This window comes from Phaenicophaeus curvirostris, chromosome 20 (genome assembly GCF_032191515.1).
Source record: "Phaenicophaeus curvirostris isolate KB17595 chromosome 20, BPBGC_Pcur_1.0, whole genome shotgun sequence".
NCBI lineage: Eukaryota > Metazoa > Chordata > Aves > Cuculiformes > Cuculidae > Phaenicophaeus > Phaenicophaeus curvirostris.
In genome coordinates this window covers 9,383,734-9,405,425 of record NC_091411.1, presented here as the reverse complement: position 1 = coordinate 9,405,425, position 21,692 = coordinate 9,383,734, and the positions used below count along the sequence as shown (strand labels likewise).

The 21,692-nt window shown below is 51.2% G+C and overlaps 2 protein-coding genes across 5 annotated transcripts in view; one reads left to right on the top strand and one right to left on the bottom strand.

Moving 5' to 3' along the window:
* Positions 1-885: 885 nt before the first annotated feature.
* On the bottom strand, positions 886-3,429 carry BRD3OS (BRD3 opposite strand). The gene has a single exon (XM_069873326.1). It carries the CDS (start codon positions 2,946-2,948, stop codon positions 2,679-2,681), a length of 270 nt encoding a protein of 89 aa, XP_069729427.1. The 5' UTR covers positions 2,949-3,429; the 3' UTR covers positions 886-2,678.
* Positions 3,430-11,513: 8,084 nt separating this feature from the next.
* Positions 11,514-21,692, top strand: part of VAV2 (vav guanine nucleotide exchange factor 2) — a 138,899-nt gene continuing 128,720 nt past the window's right edge. Inside the window, exon 1 of one of the 4 annotated variants that reach the window (XM_069873666.1) lies at positions 11,514-11,898. In XM_069873666.1, coding sequence (XP_069729767.1) covers positions 11,695-11,898 — 204 coding nt within the window. In that variant the 5' untranslated portion in view covers positions 11,514-11,694. The remainder of the gene's footprint in view (positions 11,899-21,692) is intronic. The other 3 variants (XM_069873667.1, XM_069873668.1, XM_069873669.1) reach the window with 3 other exon arrangements.

The following is a 21,692-nucleotide window of genomic DNA, read 5'->3' as shown; positions in this document are numbered from 1 at the left end:
GCTCCACCAGTAACCGAGGTAACCCCAGCTGGGAGAAGCTGCTGAGCTCTCCCTGGTCTGCCTGGGTGGGGATTGGGAGTGATAATAGCTGTAATCCTCCAATGTGCCAAAGTGATTAACATGCAGAAGAAAAACAGCTGCTTGCGATGATGCATTCAAATCATTTTAATGCACTTTATCAAAGAGGCTACAACAGCATTTTAAACAAGTGCATCAACACTACGCAACTGGCTTACGGAAGCGCTTGCTCGTAGCAGCCACTCCACAAACCTGCTGTGACTAATGGGGACACAACACAGATATGGAAAAAATACAGTCACAGTCACGGCGAGATGGAAGAATGAGTCCCCCTCTTCCTGTACTGTCAGGGTCAGCCTCAATCCCAGAAGAATTTATGCACATCTTTAGGTTTTTATTCTCGTGTAGTCCAATTAACATTCCTCAAGTAACTCAGTTTTGGTTTACCAGCCACATAAAGAAAAAGAGACTGATTATACCCAAAATAATTAACTTTCTTACTGAAATTAAAAATAATAATCTATGTGGGATTTATTTTTTCTATAAGAAAAGTAAAGGAAATGAACAGCTGGTTTTGTTCCTTAAACTCCCAGAGTTCGCATGCTCCCCCAGGCTGTTAAAAAGGCCCTGAACTCGCCTCTCCTGCCACTCCAGGTTGCTCCCACCTACAGTTTCCAGGGGATCCCTCACACCAGCCTCCTGTCTGTTGGCATCAAAAATCACCGGCTCACGTGGCCAAGAACTGGAGCCCTGGGTAGGTTTCACATCCCAGACAATGATTTACCTTCAAAGCACAACTGGTAAAGGAGCCCTGCTGCCTTTGCCAGGGGCTTTCCAAGTCTCTCTGGTTTTGTGAAACTTGTGTGCTTTTTCCCCAGCTGAAAAACATCTATTCACCAAAATATTTCCCAGCCAGAGCTAATCCTGGCAAGACCAAGAGGACCATTTGAGTGAGCAGAGCAATGCACAGGTCTGCGAAGCGCGGAGGTCCATCAGCAGGTTTAGTTTTATAAGCACACACACATAAGGTACCAAACATCAACACATGCATAAATAGTAGTTTAAAAAAAAATGAGCTGCCTAGGGTTTGCAGTGCATACATGTGTGAAGGACCAGGGCTGAGTACGTGAAACCTCCACAATCTCATGTTAAAATAGACGTTCTGCTCAGCACGTTGAGTTCAGCAAACTCAAGTGTGTGTGTGTTGTAGCATTTAACCCGCGTGAGGGAGGTGGGGAAGATTCTTCATTGCTGTATTAAAAAAAAAATAAAGTGCTTGACAAATCAACAAGAGGTTTTAGATAAATATAAGTTATCAATGTGCCTAATTTTAGGCAGGTAAATAATCCATACTGAAGTCAACGTGAAATACCGATATGCTTGAAGTTAAGCCTGCGCCCAAGCGCTGCTGGATTCGGCACACAGGGCTGCAGGAGGATGTCCCAGGCAGGACGTAAGGGGAGTCCGTGACTTAAGCCCAATGTTATACTTCAGTGCTGAACCCTGGGCATGCAATTAGCACCCCTGGAAGCAATACTGCTTTGTTTCTAATAAAACTTGGGGTGCTTGCCACATTGGGTTTCTCAGCTTGGTGTTGCCTTGAGCAAGTTAGGAAACAACCTGAAAGCAGGCTCTGTTCCCAAGAAGTGCAACTGCAGTATTTTTCCCTCGTAAAATCCTTCAGTTAGTTGAAACAAACACTCCCAGAACCAGCTTTTAAAGTACATGCACCAAATCGACTATCTAACCCGTATTAGATCAACCCTTCCAAGCTATGCGTGCATTAAAACTGCTATGCTAAGCAACCCTCACTAGACTGTTTCCTTCTGTAACCGATCCCTGGGGGAGGTATGTGGGGTGTAGGAGTTTCCTCATGTCCCTTTGCAGGAGATGTGTGTATTTACCGGAGCTTCTTTTCAATTGGTTGACGTGGTGACACACTCCTGAAGCACGGGCTGGGGATGGAGCTGCGAGAAGGGAGTCAGCTCCACCGACTCCCGATGCCCTGCCTGTTATTTCTGTGATACCAAGCTTTGCACAGGATGAAACCACAGCTCACCTTGCCTGCCAGGTGTTTTGAAGGCTGAAATGAAACCCTCAATACATTCTTTGCCTCCTCTCATCCCCAATAAATCACTTCATTACCTAAGAGACAGCTTCCAGGGTAATAATTAAATGGAGACAGGGCAGGGTTGTTTTGCAGATCACCTTCCTAAAATCTTTGCCTCGATGGAAACGGATCTGTGCTCGTCTCTCTCCCACCAGCATTTGCTGAGTTTTGGCAACGTGCTAGATCTAACAAGTAAAAGTGCCTGCTGGGGATGGTTCCCAAACGGCAGCAGGTGTTTCTCACGGTACAAAAGCCACTTAGAAGCAACACATGGTCCAGCATGGACCCTGCCAAAATGCCAGGCAGCAAACACAGGCTCCTGAGCTCCTGAGTGAGGCTGTTTTCATTACATGGACTCATTAACATGCAAAATCTGACGCTACCAACAGCAAAAAACAAACATAAACTTCAGACAGCCTTTCTAACCTATCCCGTATGCGCTGCCGTAGCCGCAGGTCTGTCGTGAGGCTGGGGAGAAGCCGTCCCCCGCCAGCTCGATGCAAGTCTGGTTTGTTTCCCCGTGTGGGTTTCTAACGCCAACCCCGTGAAATTACATAATAGCACAAAACTTGGATTGCCCCGTGTCCCTGGGGACATCCAGCTTGTTTTTATCCCGCACCAGGATGGCTTCGTTGCCGTACTGCGAGTACCACATACTCCGGCTCCGGCTCAGGTAAGTGTTGGGGGGAGCCGACTCCAGTTTCTGCTGCTGCTGCTGCCAGATGAGCATGGAGGTGTCCCTGTACCGCAGCCGAGCGTAGCCCTCCGACAAGGCTTTTTCAGGCAGGGGCACCCTGCCGTTCATCACTTTGTCAGTCATCTATCTGCTCAAGGGCAGCTCCAAAGACAAGAGCTCCTTCCCAGCAGCTCCGTCGGGTCGCTCCAGGTCGAGTTGAAGGGAGAACATCCCCAAGGACACGGCTCTTGGCACCGTGAGCTGCTGCTCAGCGTAAGCGCCACTCAGGATGCCCCAAAATCACCACAGGCAGCCCGGCCTCACTTAAATAACCAACCAGGACTTCCGAAAGCTCATCCAGCGGCGATGCTGCTATGTGTTTCATCTTGCGAAGGAACAACACGCACACGAGCTGCTTGTTGAGAGTCCGTAAAGTATCTCAATAGGTGCGAGCGGCGTCTCCACAGCGGTGAGCTGGCTCCGCAGCCGGGCAGGGTGAGCCGAGCGGTTCTAGATGAGTTTTGCTTCCCCCAAGAACAGACCCGAGGCCGCAGGGCAGCTCTTGGAGCTCAGGCCTAAGAGGTCACCGACACCCAGGCCCAGGCGTGAACTCTCCCACCTGCGCTTCACACCGGAGCCAACGGAGCTTGGCGAGTCACATCCTCAGGGATGCAGGAGGGGATGATGCTGCTGCCACGCTCCGCGGTGGGAGCATCCTCAGGGATGCGGGCGAGGACGCCGCTGCCACGCTGAGGGATGGGAGCATCCCCGGGGTCGCAGGAGAGGATGCCGCCTCCAGCCTCCTCGCCGGGGGGGCCCGCGGCCTCCTGACGGCACCGGCCGAGGGCTTCACCCTGCGGGCGCAACGGCGAGACTCACCGGGGCCCCCCGAGCCCGCACCTCCCGCCCCACCGCCCCCGGAGCGTCCCCACCGACCTCGCCCCCCGGCCCCACCGTGCTGCGCCGCCCCCGAGCCGCTCCCGGGGCCGCCTCGGAGCCGCCAAAGAGCCGCCTCGGAGCCGCCCCTCGCGTCATGGCGGGAGGAGCCGCGGGGCGGGGCGGAGAGAGGCTGGGCCGGGGGGGAGGGTCTGGATGGTTTGTGGGGGCGGCGGTGGGGCTGGAGGGTAGAAATGGCCTCACGCTCCGCTAGGGGAGGTTTAGGCTGGACATTAGGAAAAAATTTTTCACAGAAAGGGTCACTGGGCACTGTCCGAGGCTGCCCAGGGAGGGGGTTGAGTCCCCTTCCCTGGAGGGGATTAAGGGATGGATGGACGAGGTGCTGAGGGACATGGGTTAGTGATTGATGGGAATGGTTGGACTCGATGATCCGGTGGGTCTCTTCCAACCTGGTGATTCTATGATTCTATGAAATGGGGCTGGGGGACAGCAATGCGGCTATGAAAGTGTGTGTGGGGCTGGGGGTGGCGGTGGGGCTGGAGGAAGGCAGGGGGCTGTGTGAAGGGGGGGAGAGTGTCTGGGCGTGAGGATGATAAGTCCAGAGAAGAGCAACGAAGCTGGTGAGGGGGCTGGAGAACAGGCCTGATGAGGAACAGCTGAGAGAGCTGGGGGTGTTTAGCCTGGAGGAGGCTGAGGGGAGACCTCATTGCTCTCTCCAACTCCCTGAGAGGAGGTTGTGGAGAGGAGGGAGCTGGGCTCTTCTCCCAAGTGACAGGGGACAGGACGAGAGGGAATGGCCTCAAGCTCCACCAGGGGAGGTTCAGGCTTGACACTAGGAAAAAAATTTTCACAGAAGGGTTCATTGGGCACTGGCAGAGGCTGCCCAGGGAGGGGGTTGAGTCACCTTCCCTAGAGGGGTTTAAGGGACGGGTGGATGAGGCACTGAGGGACATGGTTTAGTGTTTGATAGGAATGGTTGGACTCGATGATCCGGTGGGTCTTTTCCAGCCTGGTGATTCTATGATTCTATGTGGCCACGGCTGTGGACTGCGTGGGAAAGGAGACGGACTGAGCAGCAGCTCCTCTGCTCATCATCACCGCCTGTTCCGGCACATTTCCTGTCCCCTGGAAGCACAGCAGGAAATATGTTTTGAAGAGAGCTGTGGGGCTTGTTCTTTTTCTGATGATGCTATATTTAAGCTCTCAATCTTCTTATCTCCTGTGAAAGCAGCGCCATCTAATCTCGAGCCACTCCAGGCGCTGCTGCTGTTCCGCTTGGCCTTCATGGACACAAACAAGACACAGCGGTTTATTTCCGTCAGATAGAACACATGCTGCAATTCCCTCTTCCCAGGGGATTTAGACCAAACACAAAGAAGAAGGAGAGAGAGAGAAAGAGGGAAAGAGACAAAGAAAAAAAGGAGAGAAAGAAATATAAAGAAAAAGAAAGGAAGAAGGAAAGAGAAAGAAAGAAGGAGAGAAAGAAATATAAAGAAAAAGAAAGGAAGAAGGAAAGAGAAAGAAAGAAGGAGAGAAAGAAATATAAAGAAAAAGAAAGGAAGAAGGAAAGAGAAAGAAAGAAGAGAAAGAAATATAAAGAAAAAGAAAGGAAGAAGGAAAGAGAAAGAAAGAAGAGAAAGAAATATAAAGAAAAAGAAAGGAAAAAGGAAAGAGAAAGAAAGAAGAGAAAGAAATATAAAGAAAAAGAAAGGAAAAAGGAAAGAGAAAGAAAGGAGAGAAAGAAATATAAAGAAAAAGAAAGGAAAAAGGAAAGAGAAAGAAAGGAGAGAAAGAAATATAAAGAAAAAGAAAGGAAAAAGGAAAGAGAAAGGAGGAAGGAAAGAGAAAAGAAAGGAAGGAAGAGGGAAGGAGAAAGGAAAGGAAGGAAGAAGGAAAGAGAAAGAAGAAAAGAGAAAGAAATGAGGAAAGGAAGGAAGAAAGAAAGAGAAGAATGAATACACTATTAAAATGTTTACTGTCAGAAGTGTCCTGGCTGTGTTGCTCAACCCGCCTCCCGCTAGCACGGAGGAGCCAGCCCAGGCCCCACCTCGTGGAAGCTGCAGAGCAAAATGCAAAATTGTTCAGTGGAACCAGATTGAGATTTTTGGCAGGGGTGTGATATCTTGGAGTCCTCTGAAAGATTACCAGTTCTGACATCATGGAACTCGGAGCAGAACAGAGGCAGCTGGTGAGTGTGGTGGTTATGTTGCCAAGGTAGGGCAAGAAGGACTGGAAACTGCCGAGCTTGGGAAGGCAGCTCTCTCTGAGCATCCACGCGACCCTTCGCTGTGTGTCCCCAGGATGTCCACCAACCCAATAAACCTTGGAAGTGGCAGCAGTGGAACAGATGAGGTGAAACCCCGGTGCTTTCCCACCCAATGGTTAGTTCTTCTCCTCCTTCCTCCAAGGAAATCCATGTGTCTGCTTTGCTTTCTCCGCAAGCTGCCTTGGCCAAACCTCTGCTGTGAGATACGGTTGCAGTAGAGCAACCGTAGAGTTGGGCTGGGTGATTTTCTCCTTATTTGACTCCTTTGGACTGCGATTTGCTTTGAGTCTGTTTGACTTTGATGTGAAAGCTGTTAGGGCTGGAGTGTGGTGGAGGAAGGTTGGGTAGTGAGGCTGTCCCGGCAGTGCGATGGTGATGTTGGAAAGAGAGAATTGTTTGTGTTCACACAGCTGGGGCATCACAGGCACCATAAATAAGCCTCTTCCGTGGAGAAATGCCTAGGGAAGGGCTGGATCCACCTGTGTGGTACCCAGGTGGAGAGCCCTTTTCCAGTGGAGCTGCACTCGCAGGTGCTACCTTTTTCAGGCTAAACAGAGAGAATTTGTGGCTGGTTGCTCCCAAAGAGAAGATGATTCGTCCTTGCCAGCATCGAGCTACAGCCAGATTAATTTTCCTGCTCTCCCTTTCCAGGGCACCAGGCAAGAGCCTGCATTGCCCGCTCTGGCAGGCAGCGAGCCTGGGGGTAGAGGAGGAGACGTGAGCTCCCCTGGCAGGAGCGCAAGGCCGTTAGCAGGAGGATAATTGCTATGACTTTTCTAGGGTGCAAGTTGTCTGGGCAGGTAGATCAGGTGTTTACAGCCAAAGGTGAGCCAGACAGAGAAGTATCGTCTGTTCCCAGTGGGTATGAGTAGGTTAATACGGCACCATGTGATGTGTCCCTCGCTGATGATGGAGCGAGAGCTGCTGCTGAGCTGGGACTCGCACAAGCTTCCTAAAATAGTTGGTGAAAGGAGATCATGGAATCTCAGGGTGTGATGTAAAGGCATGTCGGCTGCATGGTGACCGCTGACAGCTGCCGGTGGTGCCGAGCTCGGCTGTGACAGCAGCCGGGATGGCTCCTGTGCTGGGGACCCTGGCTCCAGCTGCAGACAGATGTTGGCTGGGCTGCTGGGAGCCAGCAGCGGGTTTGGGCCAGGCTGGTGCACACTTGGTCTAATCCAGAAGGTGGCAATGGCAATCCATAGACACTGCCTGGCTGGAAACGGGATCTCTTGGCAGTACGGTATGTAAGGGATATTTTCAGATGCCTGCTCCAAAGGGGCTGCTGCTCTGCATGTGATGAGTGGGGAGTCAGCTCTTCTCCCAAGAGCAATACTAAACAATATGAAGAATATGCTTTGCTGTGAAATGTGGCCATTTCCCAGGGAAGTTCTGGTTGGTTTGTAGGGTATGATTTCCTTGCATATGGTTGTTCATTTATGTTTGCTTCCTCTCCTCCCCTCCCACCCTTTCTCTTTTTCTTTCTTTGTTACTCTCTCCCTTCCTTTACTCTTTCTCTCTTTTTCTCTTTTATGAGAAGGTTTTTGCCTATTCCATGCTGGATGTTCCCAAACACCTGCTTGGTGTCCCCTCACACCCAAACTGTGGTGACTGCACTACCTTCCGGCACTAGCTGCCTGCTGGGCTCCTTGTATCCAGTTATAGAGACATTTTGGGATGAGAAAAAACACAGTGTTCCATCTGTTAGCCCCTTCCTAGTGCCTTCAGTCACCTCTCTGGCTTCTCTGATGTGAGAAAGTCATAAAAGCACCAGCAGGGAAGCCAGTTGGAGGAGAAGCTCCGCTCTCCTCCAATCTTTAATTTACCCAGCAGAGGGTAGTGTCAGCCCTCAGAGTGGGGCAGCCTCAGCCCTGCTGTCTGTCCTGCCCTGCTGTCTGTCCTGCCCTGCTGTCTGTCCTGCCCTGCTGTCTGTCCTGCCCTGCTGTCTGTCATTCCCTGGCTGTCATTCCCAGCAGTTCCAAGGGGCAGGAGAGGGAGCACCAACTCCAACACCAAATTCAACCTCTTTTATTTACCCAAGCTCCCTTTTAGCTCTAGGTGCATCCTCGGCTCTGCATCCTGCCCGTGTGCCCTGTCCTGTTTCAGCACATCACAGAATCACATCTCTATATTCTGCAGCTCCTGGCCCATGCGAGTGTGTGCGGGACACATGCTCTTCACTGAGTCTCACCTGACAGGTTTTTGGTTGGTTTTTTCCTGCTGCTATCAAAAATATTGCTGCCATCGGGCATTTTGGTCATTGCTGAGGTAGGTGAGAAGCGTACTTGCCTCAACACCTCCCACACAGATGCTGGCTGTGCAGCTGCAGGGATTGTTCCTAAGCATCCAGGGGCCAAGTGTACTTTTTATTACACAGTAAAAGAGCCAGGCTGCAGTGAGGAGCTTTAATTACACACATATAATGAACTCCTCTGTAGTCCTCTATCTACAGGCCTGACCTCACAGAGCAGACTAGCACAGAGTCAACCAAAATTATCCCTGGCAGGACTCCACTCCGCTCAGTAGCCTTGTGATTCCTGCCCAGTGGGTGCTGTTGGAGACCTGGCTAGAAAGCAAGGCTGCAGGAAGAAGTAAAAGAATGAGGAAGTTCTTGTGAGAAAGGGGCACTGGGAACTGCACGGTGCGATCAGGAGGCTCCCAATTACATCCAGGGTGCAGCTCTGGCTCTGGGCATATATGAGGATTTAGAGCACAAGCCTTATGAGAGGTGGCTGAGGGAGCTGGGGTTGATTAGCCTGGAGAAAAGGAGACTGAGGGGAGACCTCATCGTCCTCTACAACTGCCTGAAAGGAGATTGTAGTGAGGTGGGTGCTGGTCTCTTCTCCCTGGTGCCAGTGACAGGACAAAGGAACCTCAAGATGTGCCAAGGGAGATGTAGGTTGGATATTAGGAGGAAATTCTTTGCTGCAAGTGTTGCCAAACACTGGCAGAGGTTGCCCAGGGTGGTGGTTGACTCACCATCCCTGGAGGTGTTTAAAAGATGACTAGATGCTCTACTTGGGGGCATAGTGTAAGTGCAGACTCAGCAGGGCTGGACTGATGTTTGGACTCGACGATCTGGAAGGTCTTTTCCAACCAAAACCATTCTGTGATTCTGTATTCTTAAAGCAGATTGAGAGCCAGTGCATCACTCTGTATAACTCTGTAACTACCTGAAAGGAGGTTGTAGAGAAGAGGGAGCTGGCCTCTTCTCCCAAGGGACAGGGGACAGGACGAGAGGGAATGGCCTCAAGCTCCACCAGGGGAAGTTCAGGCTGAACATTAGGAAAAAATTTTTCACCGAAAGGGTCATTGGGCACTGGCAGAGGCTGCCCAGGGAGGGGGTTGAGCCACCTTCCCTGGAGGAGTTTAAGGGGACAGGTGGACGAGGTGCTGAGGGACATGGTTTAGTGTTTGATAGGAATGGTTGGACTCGACGATCCAGTGGGCCTCTTCCAACCTGGTTATTTTATGATTCTGTGATTAATTCTATGATCACTCTAGAAGTGCCTTCTGTGCTATCTGAAAACAAAAAGCCTACCGAACTTTGCTTGGAACATTAAACAATCGTTTCTCGTTCTTTGGAGGGACCCTCCTTCCTACATTGGAAATGAAGGATGATGCCAGGAGAGTCGCTCTTTCTTCTTTTATCTCCGCTTGGCTCCATTTGGAAGAGATTAGCATTGCATTTGTTTGACATCCAGGTTAATAGCTTCCCTTCGTCCCAGTCTCGGCTTCCGCTTTTGGCTCTCTGGAAAGCCAGGCTGGAGATTAATCAGCCAGCTCTGGGGAGAGGATCTCGGAAGAGAACTCCGAACAGCTTAAAAAAGGGGCTGTTCTAAACTGCGCTGATTTGGATGGAAGCCACCAGTGAAAATGAGATTTTTTCAAGAGTTTGCTGCTAAGGAGTTAGTGGCTGAGAGTTGAGCATTTTAATAAATACGTTGGTTATTAATTGCTGTAGGAGTTGTCTCCGTGTTGGAAATTCAAGGAATGGGGCAGCCTGTTTGCGTTAAGTATCTCCCCTGCATTATTTGCAACCCAAACACGGGATGAAGAGTGGGAGTGGAGGACAGACAAAGCCAGGGCTTGTGTGTGAGGGCAGAGGGAGGGTGAGGAGCCCTGGGATGGGGTGGTGGGGAGAAAAGAGGGATAAAGGGGGGAAACAAGGGGGGAAATGAGGGATAAAGGGGGGAAACAAGGGGGGAAAGAGGGATAAAGGGGGAAACAAGGGGGGAAAGAGGGATAAAGGGGGAAACAAGGGGGGAAAGAGGGATAAAGGGGGAAACAAGGGGGGAAAGAGGGATAAAGGGGGGAAACAAGGGGGGAAAGAGGGATAAAGGGGGGAAACAAGGGGGGAAAGAGGGATAAAGGGGGAAACAAGGGGGGAAAGAGGGATAAAGGGGGAAACAAGGGGGGAAAGAGGGATAAAGGGGGGAAACAAGGGGGGAAAAGAGGGATAAGGGGGGGAAGCAAGGGGGGGAAGCAAGGGGAGGAAAAAAGGGGGGAAGCAAGGGGAGGAAAAAAGGGGGGGAAGAGGGGAGGAAAAAAGGGGGGGAAGAGGGGAGGAAAAGGGAAAAACAAGGGGGAAAAGAGGGGAAAAAGAGGATAAGGGGAGGGAAAAAAGGGAGGGAAGAGGGCGGGATAAAGGGGGAAGGAGGAGGGAAGAGGGAAAAAAAAGGGGAAAACGTCCCTAAGGGCAGGGAGAGGCGCGGAGCGGACCCCCGGCTCCCGCAGACAAAGGGCGGCGGGGGCGGCCCCGCCCCTCCCGGCGGCCGCGGGGCGGGCAGAGGCGACTCCCGTGGGGCAGGGGCCGAGCCGAGTTGCTGCCCAGTTTCGCTTCCACCCCGGCCCATCCCGCTTTGTTCCCGCGGGGATGCGGCGCGGCTGAGCCCCGCTCGGAGCCGCGCCGGGGGGAGCAGGAGAAAACCCTCTTCTTCCTCCTCCTCCTGCTGCTGCTTCTTCTCCCTCTTCTTCCTTTTTCTCTTTCTCCTTCTTCTTCATCTTCTCCTCCTTTCTCCACCACCTCCTCCTCCTTCCTTCACCTCTTCTTCCTCAACTCCTCCTCCTCTTTCTTCCTCCTTCACCTCCTCCTTCTCCTCTTTCTTCCTCCTCCTCCTCGTCCTTCTTCCTCCTTCCCTCTCCTCCTCCTTCCCTTTCCTCCTCCTCCTCCTTCCCTTTCCTCCTCCTCCTCCTTCCTTTCCTCCTCCTCCTCCTTCCCTTTCCTCCTCCTCCTCCTCCTTCCCTTTCCTCCTCCTCTTTCTTCCTCCTCTTTCTTCCTCCCCCTCCTCCTTCCTTCACTTTCTTCCTCCACTTCTTCCTCCTGCTCTTTCTTCCTCACCTCCTCCTTCTCCTTCTTCCTCCTCCTCCTTCCTTCACTTTCTTCCTCCACCACCTCCTCCTCCTCTTTCTTCCTCCTCTTCCTCTTTCTTCTTCTTCCTCCTCCTCTTTCCTCCTCCTTCCTCCTCCTCCCTCTCCTCCCTTCTCCTCCTCCTCTTTCTTCCTCCTCCTCCTCCTCTTTCTTCCTCCTCCTCCTCCTCTTTCTTCCTCCTCCTCCTCCTCCTCCTCCTCCTCCTTCCTCCCCTCCCTCCTCCTCCTCCTCCGCAGAGCGATGGGGCGGGTTGGCAGCGCGGAGCCGCGGTGCAGCGCATCCCCTCGCTGCCCCTGAACGTCGAGGAGGAGGAGGAGGAGGAGGAAGGCTGGGTTGTGTGCCCGGGCGCCGTGGCCATGGAGGAGTGGAGGCAGTGCGGCCGCTGGCTCATCGACTGCAAAGTTTTGCCCCCCAACCACCGGGTGGTTTGGCCCTCGGCGGTGGTTTTCGACCTAGCGCAGGCGCTGCGGGACGGGGTGCTGCTCTGCCAGCTGCTCCACAACCTCTCCCCCGGCTCCATCGACCTCAAGGACATCAACTTCAGGCCGCAGATGTCCCAGGTGAGGACGGGGGGTAGCGGGGGACACGCTCCTACGAGCGCACCCCCCCCCGCCCCCCTTTTCTTTGGAGGCGGCTGGTGCTCTCGCAAAAGTTGGTGGGATGCGGGAAGGCGAGCGGGGTTGGGGAGGAGGGGGAGACAGTCTGTTTCAGCCCCCCCTCTTCTTAAACTTCCCTTAATCCCCTTCACCAAACTACCCTTGATCTCCCTCCCTCCCCTAAACGACCTTTGGTTCTCCACCCTTCCCCAAGCTGCCCTTCAGACCCCCGTAAACTCCCCTCCCCTTCCCAAGCTGCTCTTCAGACCCCCCTAAACTGCCCTCCCCTTCCCCAAGCTGCTCTTCAGACCCCCCTAAACTGCCCTCCCCTTCCCCAAGCTGCTCTTCAGACCCCCCTAAACTCCCCTCCCCTTCCCCAAGCTGCTCTTCAGACCCCCCTAAACTCCCCTCCCCTTCCCAAGCTGCTCTTCAGACCCCCCTAAACTCCCCTCCCCTTCCCCAAGCTGCCCTTCAGACCCCCCCTAAACTGCCCTTCTCTTCCCAAGCTGCCCTTCAGCCCTCCCTTTCCCTAAACTGCCCTTCAGACCCCCTAAATTGCTTTCCCTTCCTCAGCCCCCCCTAATCTGCCCCTCAGCCCCCCAGTCTTTTACTCCCCTGTTCCTTGCCAGTTCACCCCCAGCTCCCTGGGAAAAAAAAGGGGGGGATGGAGGCTTAGAAAAGGCTCTGAACGGAGGAAAAACACCCCAGGAAAGAGGGGAAACGTCCCCCCCACCTTGAAACAAAAGCAAATGAGAGGGCTGAGAGGAGGAGACGGGATCACTTCGGGGTGTTTTAACGAGGTGCTGGAGGAGCAGGTGGTGCTGGGAGGACGAAACTTTGGCCGGAAAGATGAGAAGTAATGAAATAAATAAAAAAGACCCCACCCAGGCTCCCCAAGCCTGAGGGGGCAGGGAGTGTGTGGTGCTGGTCCCATGTCTGCATCTCAGGCTGAGCTGCAGGGACCTGGGTGGGCGATGGGGACCCCAGTTCAGCATCCGCATCTGTGCTCCATCCCAGCTCCCCCTCCTGCTCCATGGGAACTGGCTGAGCTTTAGGGCTTTCTTCTTGGAAGTGTTTTCTGATCCTGGTTGTTTTGGGTTGAAACAGGCTTAAACAAATGAAAAAATAACTATTGGCTGCGGTTGTTTTGGGTTTAAATGCTCTGTTTGTGTTCTTGTAAGCTGAGCCGCATTTGCATGGGAATTGGGAAGTGAAATCAATTAGAAACAAATGAAGCTGCCCTTCCTCCCCAGCAGCCCCTGTGCTTGCAAGCGGGGCAGCAAACTGTGGTCTTTTACAGCTGAACAACAACAGGTTTGATTGGTAAAAGGCAAAGGAAGTTTGCTGGTAGCGAGGGCATGCGAGACTGTTTATTCAAGCAGTCAAAGATAAATAATGTATAACACGAGCATGAGTTCTGGAGATGTGCTGTGCAAGCACGCTGCTCATCCGGCAAGTGCCTTTCCCTTCTTTCACAAGAGTTTTGTTTCAAGGTGATGGTGTTTTTCATCTGTTGGATGTCCTCACCCAGCACGAGGTAACCCTGGGTGCTGGGGGAGCTGCTGGATTTGAGGACCACCAGTTCAGGCATTCAGGCTGTGCCTTGGGGAGCAAAGCGTGTTTTGCTGCGTGCACGTGTACGTGAGGACGTTGCTTCTCGCTTGCAGAATCCGAGATCTTGATCCTGCAAAGCACCCGAGCGGGAAGCCCCGACCAACCTGCTTTGGCACACAAGACCTGCTGGCATGGAGTAAATAGCATCGTGTACTGATGCCTCTTCACAGGGTGGAACAACGCTGTGAGATTCCTGCTTAGCTTTCCAGGCTATAAACTGATCAAACTGTCTTCTGTAGGAGCTGATGTTTCCAAATATAAACTGTCGCGCCGGAGCTGTGGATGTGCAGGGACTCGTGCCTTCTTAGAATATGCTAAGAATGGCATACTATGCATTTCTTTTAAGGGAAATACTATGCTACAAACCTAATTTCAGTTCAATATTTGCCCTAGAGTCATAGAATCACCAGGTTGGAAGAGACCCACCGGATCATCAAGTCCAACCATTCCTATCAAACACTAAACCATGTCCCTCAGCACCTCGTCCACCCGTCCCTTAAACCCCTCCAGGGAAGGTGACTCAACCCCCTCCCTGGGAAGCCCTGTGGGTAATTAAGAAGGAGTTTAAAATTGGTAGCTGCAATGTAGGGGGCCTAGGGAAGATCCCATCAGTAGTTTGGAAAGGAGGCTCCTGCTACCTTTGCTGAGGCTGAAGGTGAGTTTAGAGCCCAGCTGTCCTTCGTGAACTTGCTTTCCATCTGCCCCACTTGACTGCTTTTGTGGCTTTAGGAGGAGCCTGGGAGTTGGCTGAATTGAGTGGTTTTGGTGGTCACCTCTGTGAGAACCGGGTTGTTGGAGCAGATCCATAGAGCTTGGCCAAAGCAGAGCCCGCAGGGCTGTGTGGATCCATCGCTTGGCGTGGGAGTGGATGCTGTGGCAAGGCTCAGCTGGTGCTTATCCCTGGCCAGGGTGGGACCTACATCATCCAGACTTGAGTCTTTAAGCTTACTCGTATGTATCTGTTGTTTCTCTGGCAATTCCTGAATTTGGGAATCTAGCTTCTCCCCCACGGTAACTGAAGATGGGAGATGTCTTGCTGCTCTTCCACCTTTTGGCTAACCACAGTGCTGGCAACGCAGGGAGGGGAGAGAAAGCATGGAGCGGTTTGGATGGGAAGGGACTTTAAGGATCATCCAGTTCCACCCTCTGCCATGGGCAGGGACTCCTCCCACTGAATCAGGTTGCTCCAAGCCCCATCCAACCTGGCCTGGAACGCCTCCAGGTGTTGCAAATCTAGTCTCAATCTCCCCTCTTTCAGCTGAAAACCATTTCCCCCCATCATGTCCCTGCCCTCCCTAATCAAGAGCCCCTCCCAGCCTTCCTGGAGCCCCTTTCAGTGCTGGAAGCTGCTCTAAGGTCTGTCTGGAGCCTTCTCTTCTCCAGGCTGAGCAACTCCAGGAAGGAGATCTGAGCCCAGCTGGACTGAGGACAAAATATCCCTGCAGTGCCTCAAGCTCTCTGCAGCTATCGGTGAGCAGTTTTCTCTCTCTGGACCAAATCTCAGAGCGTGGTGTCCCCTCTTTGTCACACAGCCTGATGCGTTCTGACACGGCACTAGGGGTGTGCAAGACAGAGTGCGCTTAGGAACTTCAGAGGTTGGTTTTGATGGGTTTTGGTTTCGCCTGCCTGGCTGGGCTGGCTAACCAGCTGTCTGCTTTACTACAGAGATTACTTTTTTCCTGTTAATCAATTAGAATGCCCGGGGACAAGACACTTGTGCTAGACTTGAAACACCCAGTAATGTTCTGTCATCCACCTTTCTTGGTGAATTAAATGGGGTTGTGCAGGTGTGTAATGAGAAACAGATTTTTGCCTGAGGTGAGCATCGTTTCGAAGGCCGGAGGTGAAATTGCATCTTTCTGCAAAGAAACCCTTTCAGATCCAGACACTGGTGTATGTACGCATTTCATGACTGGGTTTTTTTATCCTCTTCTATGCTTATTTGTTTTCACTTGCAGTGTGTGAGGTGAGGTTAGAGCAGCGGGTCCTGTTGCCAGCAAGTGTGGGTGAGGCTGCAGGGACTTGTGCTCCCTGTTGTGGAAAAATGAACTGGTGTCCCTGCTTATCTAAAAACTTCATTTTTCAGCAGGAAAACCAGGCTGGTGAAATGGCCAGGCTGGCCACACAGCATTTTTTTTACTACTTGATATTTAAATAAATAGTAAAATCACCTTGTTAAGTTGCTATCTCAAGTTTGCTTCATTTTCATTTTATTTTGCTTTATTATGCTCAGTTCCAGAGTCCCAAGTCCAATGCTTGGTGGTACCTGGCAGGATGGGAGGAACCAAAGCTACTGAACCTGTGCAGGGGCTAACAAAATAAGCATGAAAAAAACCCTTTAAAGCCCAGCTGTCTTCTGAGGGTCAATGTATGTGAGGCCAGTGCTGATGAGCCTAGAGTAAAACTTCATTTCTGCTAATTGCTTGTGCTGTAGAGGCCATTTCTGGAGAGGTGGGAAGTGGGATGAGGGTACTTGCCCTCAGTGCTTATTGATCGTTATGTCTATTACGGTGATTGGATTTTAGGGGGTGTAATTCAAGCTGGTTTACCAGCCAGCTGCGTGCGTGTGATGCAAAGGACATCTTAATTTGCAAATGGGAGCAGATGTAGCACCCCTCAGGCTTGCAATCCCTGTCCCCTGTGCTGAGCCATCTCCAGAATCCCACTTCTCTCCTTGTTTCCCTGTAGTTGGCAGTGATTTCCTCTGGCACTGTGTGGTTCAGCAGCCCTTGCATCCCAAACTCCTTTTGTGAGTAAGGTGAAGATCTCTGAGCTTTGGATTTTTATCGATAATTGGGTTTGAATTGTAATTTTGTTAAGTTTCCGGTCAAATACAAATTAAATGACTCTTCACTTGTGCTTCAGCATAAAGAATGCATGCAGTAAGAAAACTGCACGTTTGGGTGAGTGGGTGACTGTTGATATGTGATGGTGTGGGTTTGGGTTTTTTATTTATTTTTACATCTTCTTGCGTTTACCTTCTTGCGTTTACCTTCAGTAAAATTAATTCTTCCTGACATGGGTATGTATGTGTACTGATAGCGGTAGAGAAGCTCGGGGAGCCCCGCTGCAGGCTGCTCCCTGCTCTTGCAATGTGCTTTGTGCAGCCAGGTCTCCTGGCACAGATCTCAGCTGTGCTGGATGCCTTTGCAGGTGGGAGGTTGATCAGGAATTATCCCTGAAAATGAAAGACTGGGAGGTGCTCTCAGTGTGCCAGGTCACTGTCCTTTCTCTGGCTTGCCAGCACCCAACTTTGATTCCCTTGGTGTCTTGCATCCCTGTTTCAAACTCTCAGCACATGAGGTGGTGCTGTAGAGGGAAATATGTGCCTCTTGGCAAAGTGTTTGTGTAGATGCCTGCGAAGTAGTGAGGGAAAGTGAGATGCTGCGGGGCTGACACCATTGCCCAGGGCATCAGAGGGGTCTAAGCCTGCACTCTGCCCTCCAGCCCCACGCTGGGTGCGTCTCTGCTCCTGTATCTCTGCAGCCAAAGGAAATATGGGTTCTCTCAAGGGAAAACCACTAAGAAAAGAATGATAGCCCCAAAACTGCTGCTGCATCTTCCCATGCCCCTGTCCTGCTGTCTGAGCATTGTTACCTGCCACATCACTGATGTTCCTCCGTGTGTTAAGACTGATGGAAATTGGTACCCGCACCAAAGCAGTTGTGCACTTCTAGGGCTTGAGCATGTGATTTGTTTTAATGGGGAGACCCCCGCTGGTATCACATTGCAGTCGGTCTTTTAAGGTTGACCTGGACGCTGCAAAGTATCTTTTATTTCTGCTTCAAGATCTCCTGGAGACTTGAAATGAAGCAGCTGTATATTTAATGTGTGTATTTGTGTGCGCGCAGGCTTTAAGTTAGCAGTAATGGTCAGCTCATTAAGGATTCTTATTTTGAAGCATATTGACGTCTCTCTAGAGATAATCCATCTCGGTCTGCAGCGCCTGGAGGTTTTATTAGGGCTCTGGAGACTGATGAGACGCAGCAAACGTAATTGGCGGGATGAGTTGGCTGCCCGTCGCTCTATTTTGCTCTTATTAAGGAACCACACAGACAACTGACTTCCTACGATTGATGGGTGTAACGCCCTACACCTGGCTGAACTGTCAGACAGCTTCATGGCAGTTGTTTCAGCTGGAGGATGGCAAGAATTTAGCATCAAATTCCCATTTATTGATCATGTAGGCGCTCACTTGCCATGACAATTGGGACCAGGTGGTTTGTAGCAACTGCTTCTCCCCCAGGTACATGGGAGATGGAGACACATTGGTATATTTGGTACCAGTAATTATTCACAAGGCTTTGGGACTTTTTAATGTGCCACTTCAAGGCTTTATAGCTACAATGCTTGTAATTATTTCCATGTGTCATGATAGTAGTTAAGTATAATTCAGTAGTATCAGAGCTGACTGGGTAGGTGGGTCGCGTGAGCAAGGACTGCGTAGCTGCTCCCTGATTTACCCTACTCAGGTCCTCTGCCTTTTTATTTACTCTCCACTTCTTGAAATTGAGTTCTGTTCCAAAAACGGCTATAAAAAATGGCCTCATTACATATCACTGTTTACTGTGTCTCACTGACTTCCCGTTCGGATGTGCTGAGCTTTACAAAGGGAAAAAAGGTGCTCTGTGTCGTACGGCCAATCTCGGGAGCTCCTTGCAAATAGGAACCGATTTCTTCTCAGCCCCCCTTCACGTGTCCTGTGTGTCAAATAAAACCTGTTAGCTAGAGGTAGTACCCTCTTTTTTTGCTGTTTGGCGAGGTTGTAAGATGTAACTGAACCTGCAGCTGAAGGCTCTTATGTATTCTGTTGGGGCAGAACAAGATGGAAAGTGTTAGATGAATCCTGTTGGCTGTGCCAAGAAGCATGAAAAGCAGTGAAAACTTTCCTCTCTCCCCTTGAATGATTGAGGAGAGTTAAATACCTGCATTAAATACCTAGCAGGAACAAAGTCTCGAATGAATAGATGCCTTTAAAAACACAAAGCCAAAAAAATCCCAGTTGATTTATTGCTTTTCAAGTTGGGACCAGGCTTGGAAGCTGCCTTGTATCTCAACAGCATGTTGATGAGCTGTAAAAAATGCTTGGCTTGTCCATCCTTGGTGACGATCCTTCCAAGAAAATGGGGCGCCTTGATGCTTGGTCCTTCCAGAGAGGAACAAGCAAATTTTTGGCAATGGCACTCGCGATGCTTCACTGCTGTGGCTGTGGTTGAACGAGGCAGTTGGGTGAGGAATGAGAGCTTCAGAAATTTTACAAAATCATAGAATCACCAGGTTGGAAAAGACGCATCGGATCATCGAGTCCAACCATTCCCATCAATCACTAAACCATCTCCCTCAGCGCCTCGTCCACCCGTCCCTTAAACCCCTCCAGGGAAGGTGACTCAACCCCCTCCCTGGGCAGCCTCTGCCAGTGCCCAATGACCCTTTCCGTGAAAAATTTTTCATTTTTTCCTAATGTTCAGCCTAAACCTCCCCTGGTGGAGCTTGAGGATTTAGGCAAGATCAAGCAACGTCTGTGCTGAGGATGTGGTTATACCGAAGGGTTGGGCATCACCAGCTCACCTACACCTTGTGGGATGGTGCTGACCCATCACCTGCCTGTGGGTGTGGGAGCTGCTGGCTGGTGTCACAGACCCTGAGCTTGCTTCAGCTCATCTGGAGCCAGAAGGGACCTGTTTTTTGGCACTGACAGACATGTTGCTTCAGTCTGACCTGAGGGCAAATTTTTGATCTGCTTCTTTGTCCCTTCTTAAAGAGACAAACCTTTTTTTTTTTTTTTTCAAAGTTTGAGGTTTTTCCCTGCAGAACTCCATTTGATTTTCCCCCAAGCCTGCATTTAGTAGTCTCTCAAATATGCTCATCCCACATGTCCCATCAGCGTGGGCTGGGGCTGCCACGGGGCTCTGAGCAGAGCTGGGGTGGAACCCAGGATCTTTAAGCTGAAAGAGTGGAGATTTAGATGAGATCTTAGGAAGAAATATTTTGCTGTGAGAGTAGGGAGTGGTGGCTTCCCCATCCCTGGAGGTGTTCAAGGCCAGGCTGGATGGGGCTTGGAGGAACCTGATCCAGGCGTCCCTACCCATGGCAGGGGGTTGGAACTGGATGGGCTTTAAAGTCCCTTCCAACCTAAACCATTCTGTGATTCTGTCTGTTTAGGCACATTGCAAATGGGAGGGCAGAAGGCTTGCTGGACGTGGTTGGACTCGATGATCCAGTGGGTCTCTTCCAACCTGGTTGTTCTATGATTCTAAGTGTCTGCGTTGGGGTGGAGAGGATTAATGTGCAGGGTTGATGGAGGCACTTAAGTCCAGCGAGGCTTGGCAACACCTCTGGGAAGTGAAGACGATCTGCTTTGATTTTTAAAACATGGATCAACCTTCTCCGAGTTGCACACAGCTTCCCCTGCTCCTGCATCCTTACGTTAATTGGATCCCTTGGACTCTCAGTGATCCCCGTGGCTGCTCTCCCAGCAATCAGCACAGCTCCCTGGGTGTCTGATCCCACCCAAAGACTTGCTCAGTGCCCTGTCAGGGTGACCTGCTCTTGTATTAGTGCTGAGTCCATCTGTCTGCCCAGCTGCCTGTGCAGCATCCCGGGACCTGCGGGGCTCAGCGGTGCCGATTCCGTGAGCGCTGGCCCCAGGCAGAGCCTGGTTTGTCCCTGCTGCCAGGCTGCCGTGAGTCACCTGCACTTCTCCTGTTGGTCTTGGCCTGCGGGCTCTCATTTGGGCGCATCCTCAGGGTGACTCGTGTATTGCTGTACAGCAGCCTCCTGGCTTCACCTGCCACTCCTGTGATGCTTCTTCCTTCCTTACTCTAAGCTGTGTGCCTGCTGATGCTCCTTCTCTAAGGAAGGGGAAAGACCTTTTTCAGGGCAGCTGTTAATTACAGTCTTGGTGTTAATGAAATCACTTTTCCCAGTGTTGTATCTCCCCTGCAAGAAAAAGCCTGGAAAAAGGTCTGTTTCTAATAAAACTGACTTCCCACCCCCCGTGTTTTCTTTGGTTGCAGCTCAGGGCTGCGCTTCATCCGATGATACAACTCGAAGGCAACCACTCCTTGTCCTCCACCCTCCGTGATGGCTCAGAGCCTCCTGTGTGTGCAGGGCTGGGGTTCTCCTGCCTGCCTATGGCTTGGTGCAGGTGGACATTGGCCAAGCACATAGCTTCATGTTTAATAAAACCATGCAGCGTGAGCACCTGCTGTCCAGGTCTCTCATACCTTGGGTTTATCAGTGACCTTGCAACTGCTGAGCCCTGTGGTTGTGATCTCCTTATTCTCAGTCCGTGGGCGTTTTGTACTGCTGTTGCTTCTGGGAATGTTGAACTGGGATCCCGTTCTGTACCAGCTCAGCCCTGCTGCGTCCAGTCCGTGTTAGTGGTGAGGTTTAGCTAAGGCGAAAGGTTTTCACGGGGGTACATCTGTAGCAGGTAATTGGATCATCTGAGTCCTCTCCTCTTGTGTCAAAGGCTGTTATTGCTCTAGTAAAAGCCAGAAGGACTCCACCATAGAAAGAATTTGAATAAAATATGGGTGCAGATGGGTCAGGTTGCTACTGTGTAGGCTCAAAGCGCTCTTACTCTGAAAAAAAATCACTTATCTTTGGGAGAAGTCGCTGAAGAGTAGTGGTTTGGCCATCAAAGTTCCCAGCCTGTCTAGCAAGTCCTGCAGAACAAGCTTTGGAAGATCTTTAGTTTTAAGAGCCTTTTTCTTCTCAAGTCCCAGAGCAGTTGTCTCAACCTGATGTGAGGGCTGCGAGCCCTTCCCATCACAGAACAAGGGACAAAGGATGCTGCCTGCGCGTTGTCTCTCTTCCGCCCTGTGCACTGTTGCTTGGGTAGCAAGAGGCAATGTGAAATCTAATCTATTCTTCTTGTTTCGTAACCCGTGGGCCTGCCCCGTCTGGACAGCAAGGATTCAGCTGGAAGGTCCTCCTTCTCCTCCTTGGAAACCCACCAGCCTGAGTCATATCCTGACTTGCTCTGCTCGTTTGGCTCCTCGGTGGTGTGATGTAGTGACCTCCCCCATCAGCAGACTCCGTAGCCTGTGGTAGGGACCAGTTGTAAATTGGTTTTTATTTGCTGTGATGCTGCTTCACTTAGGATTGAATTTGGCAGGCTTGCTGGACCTGGGGAGCAT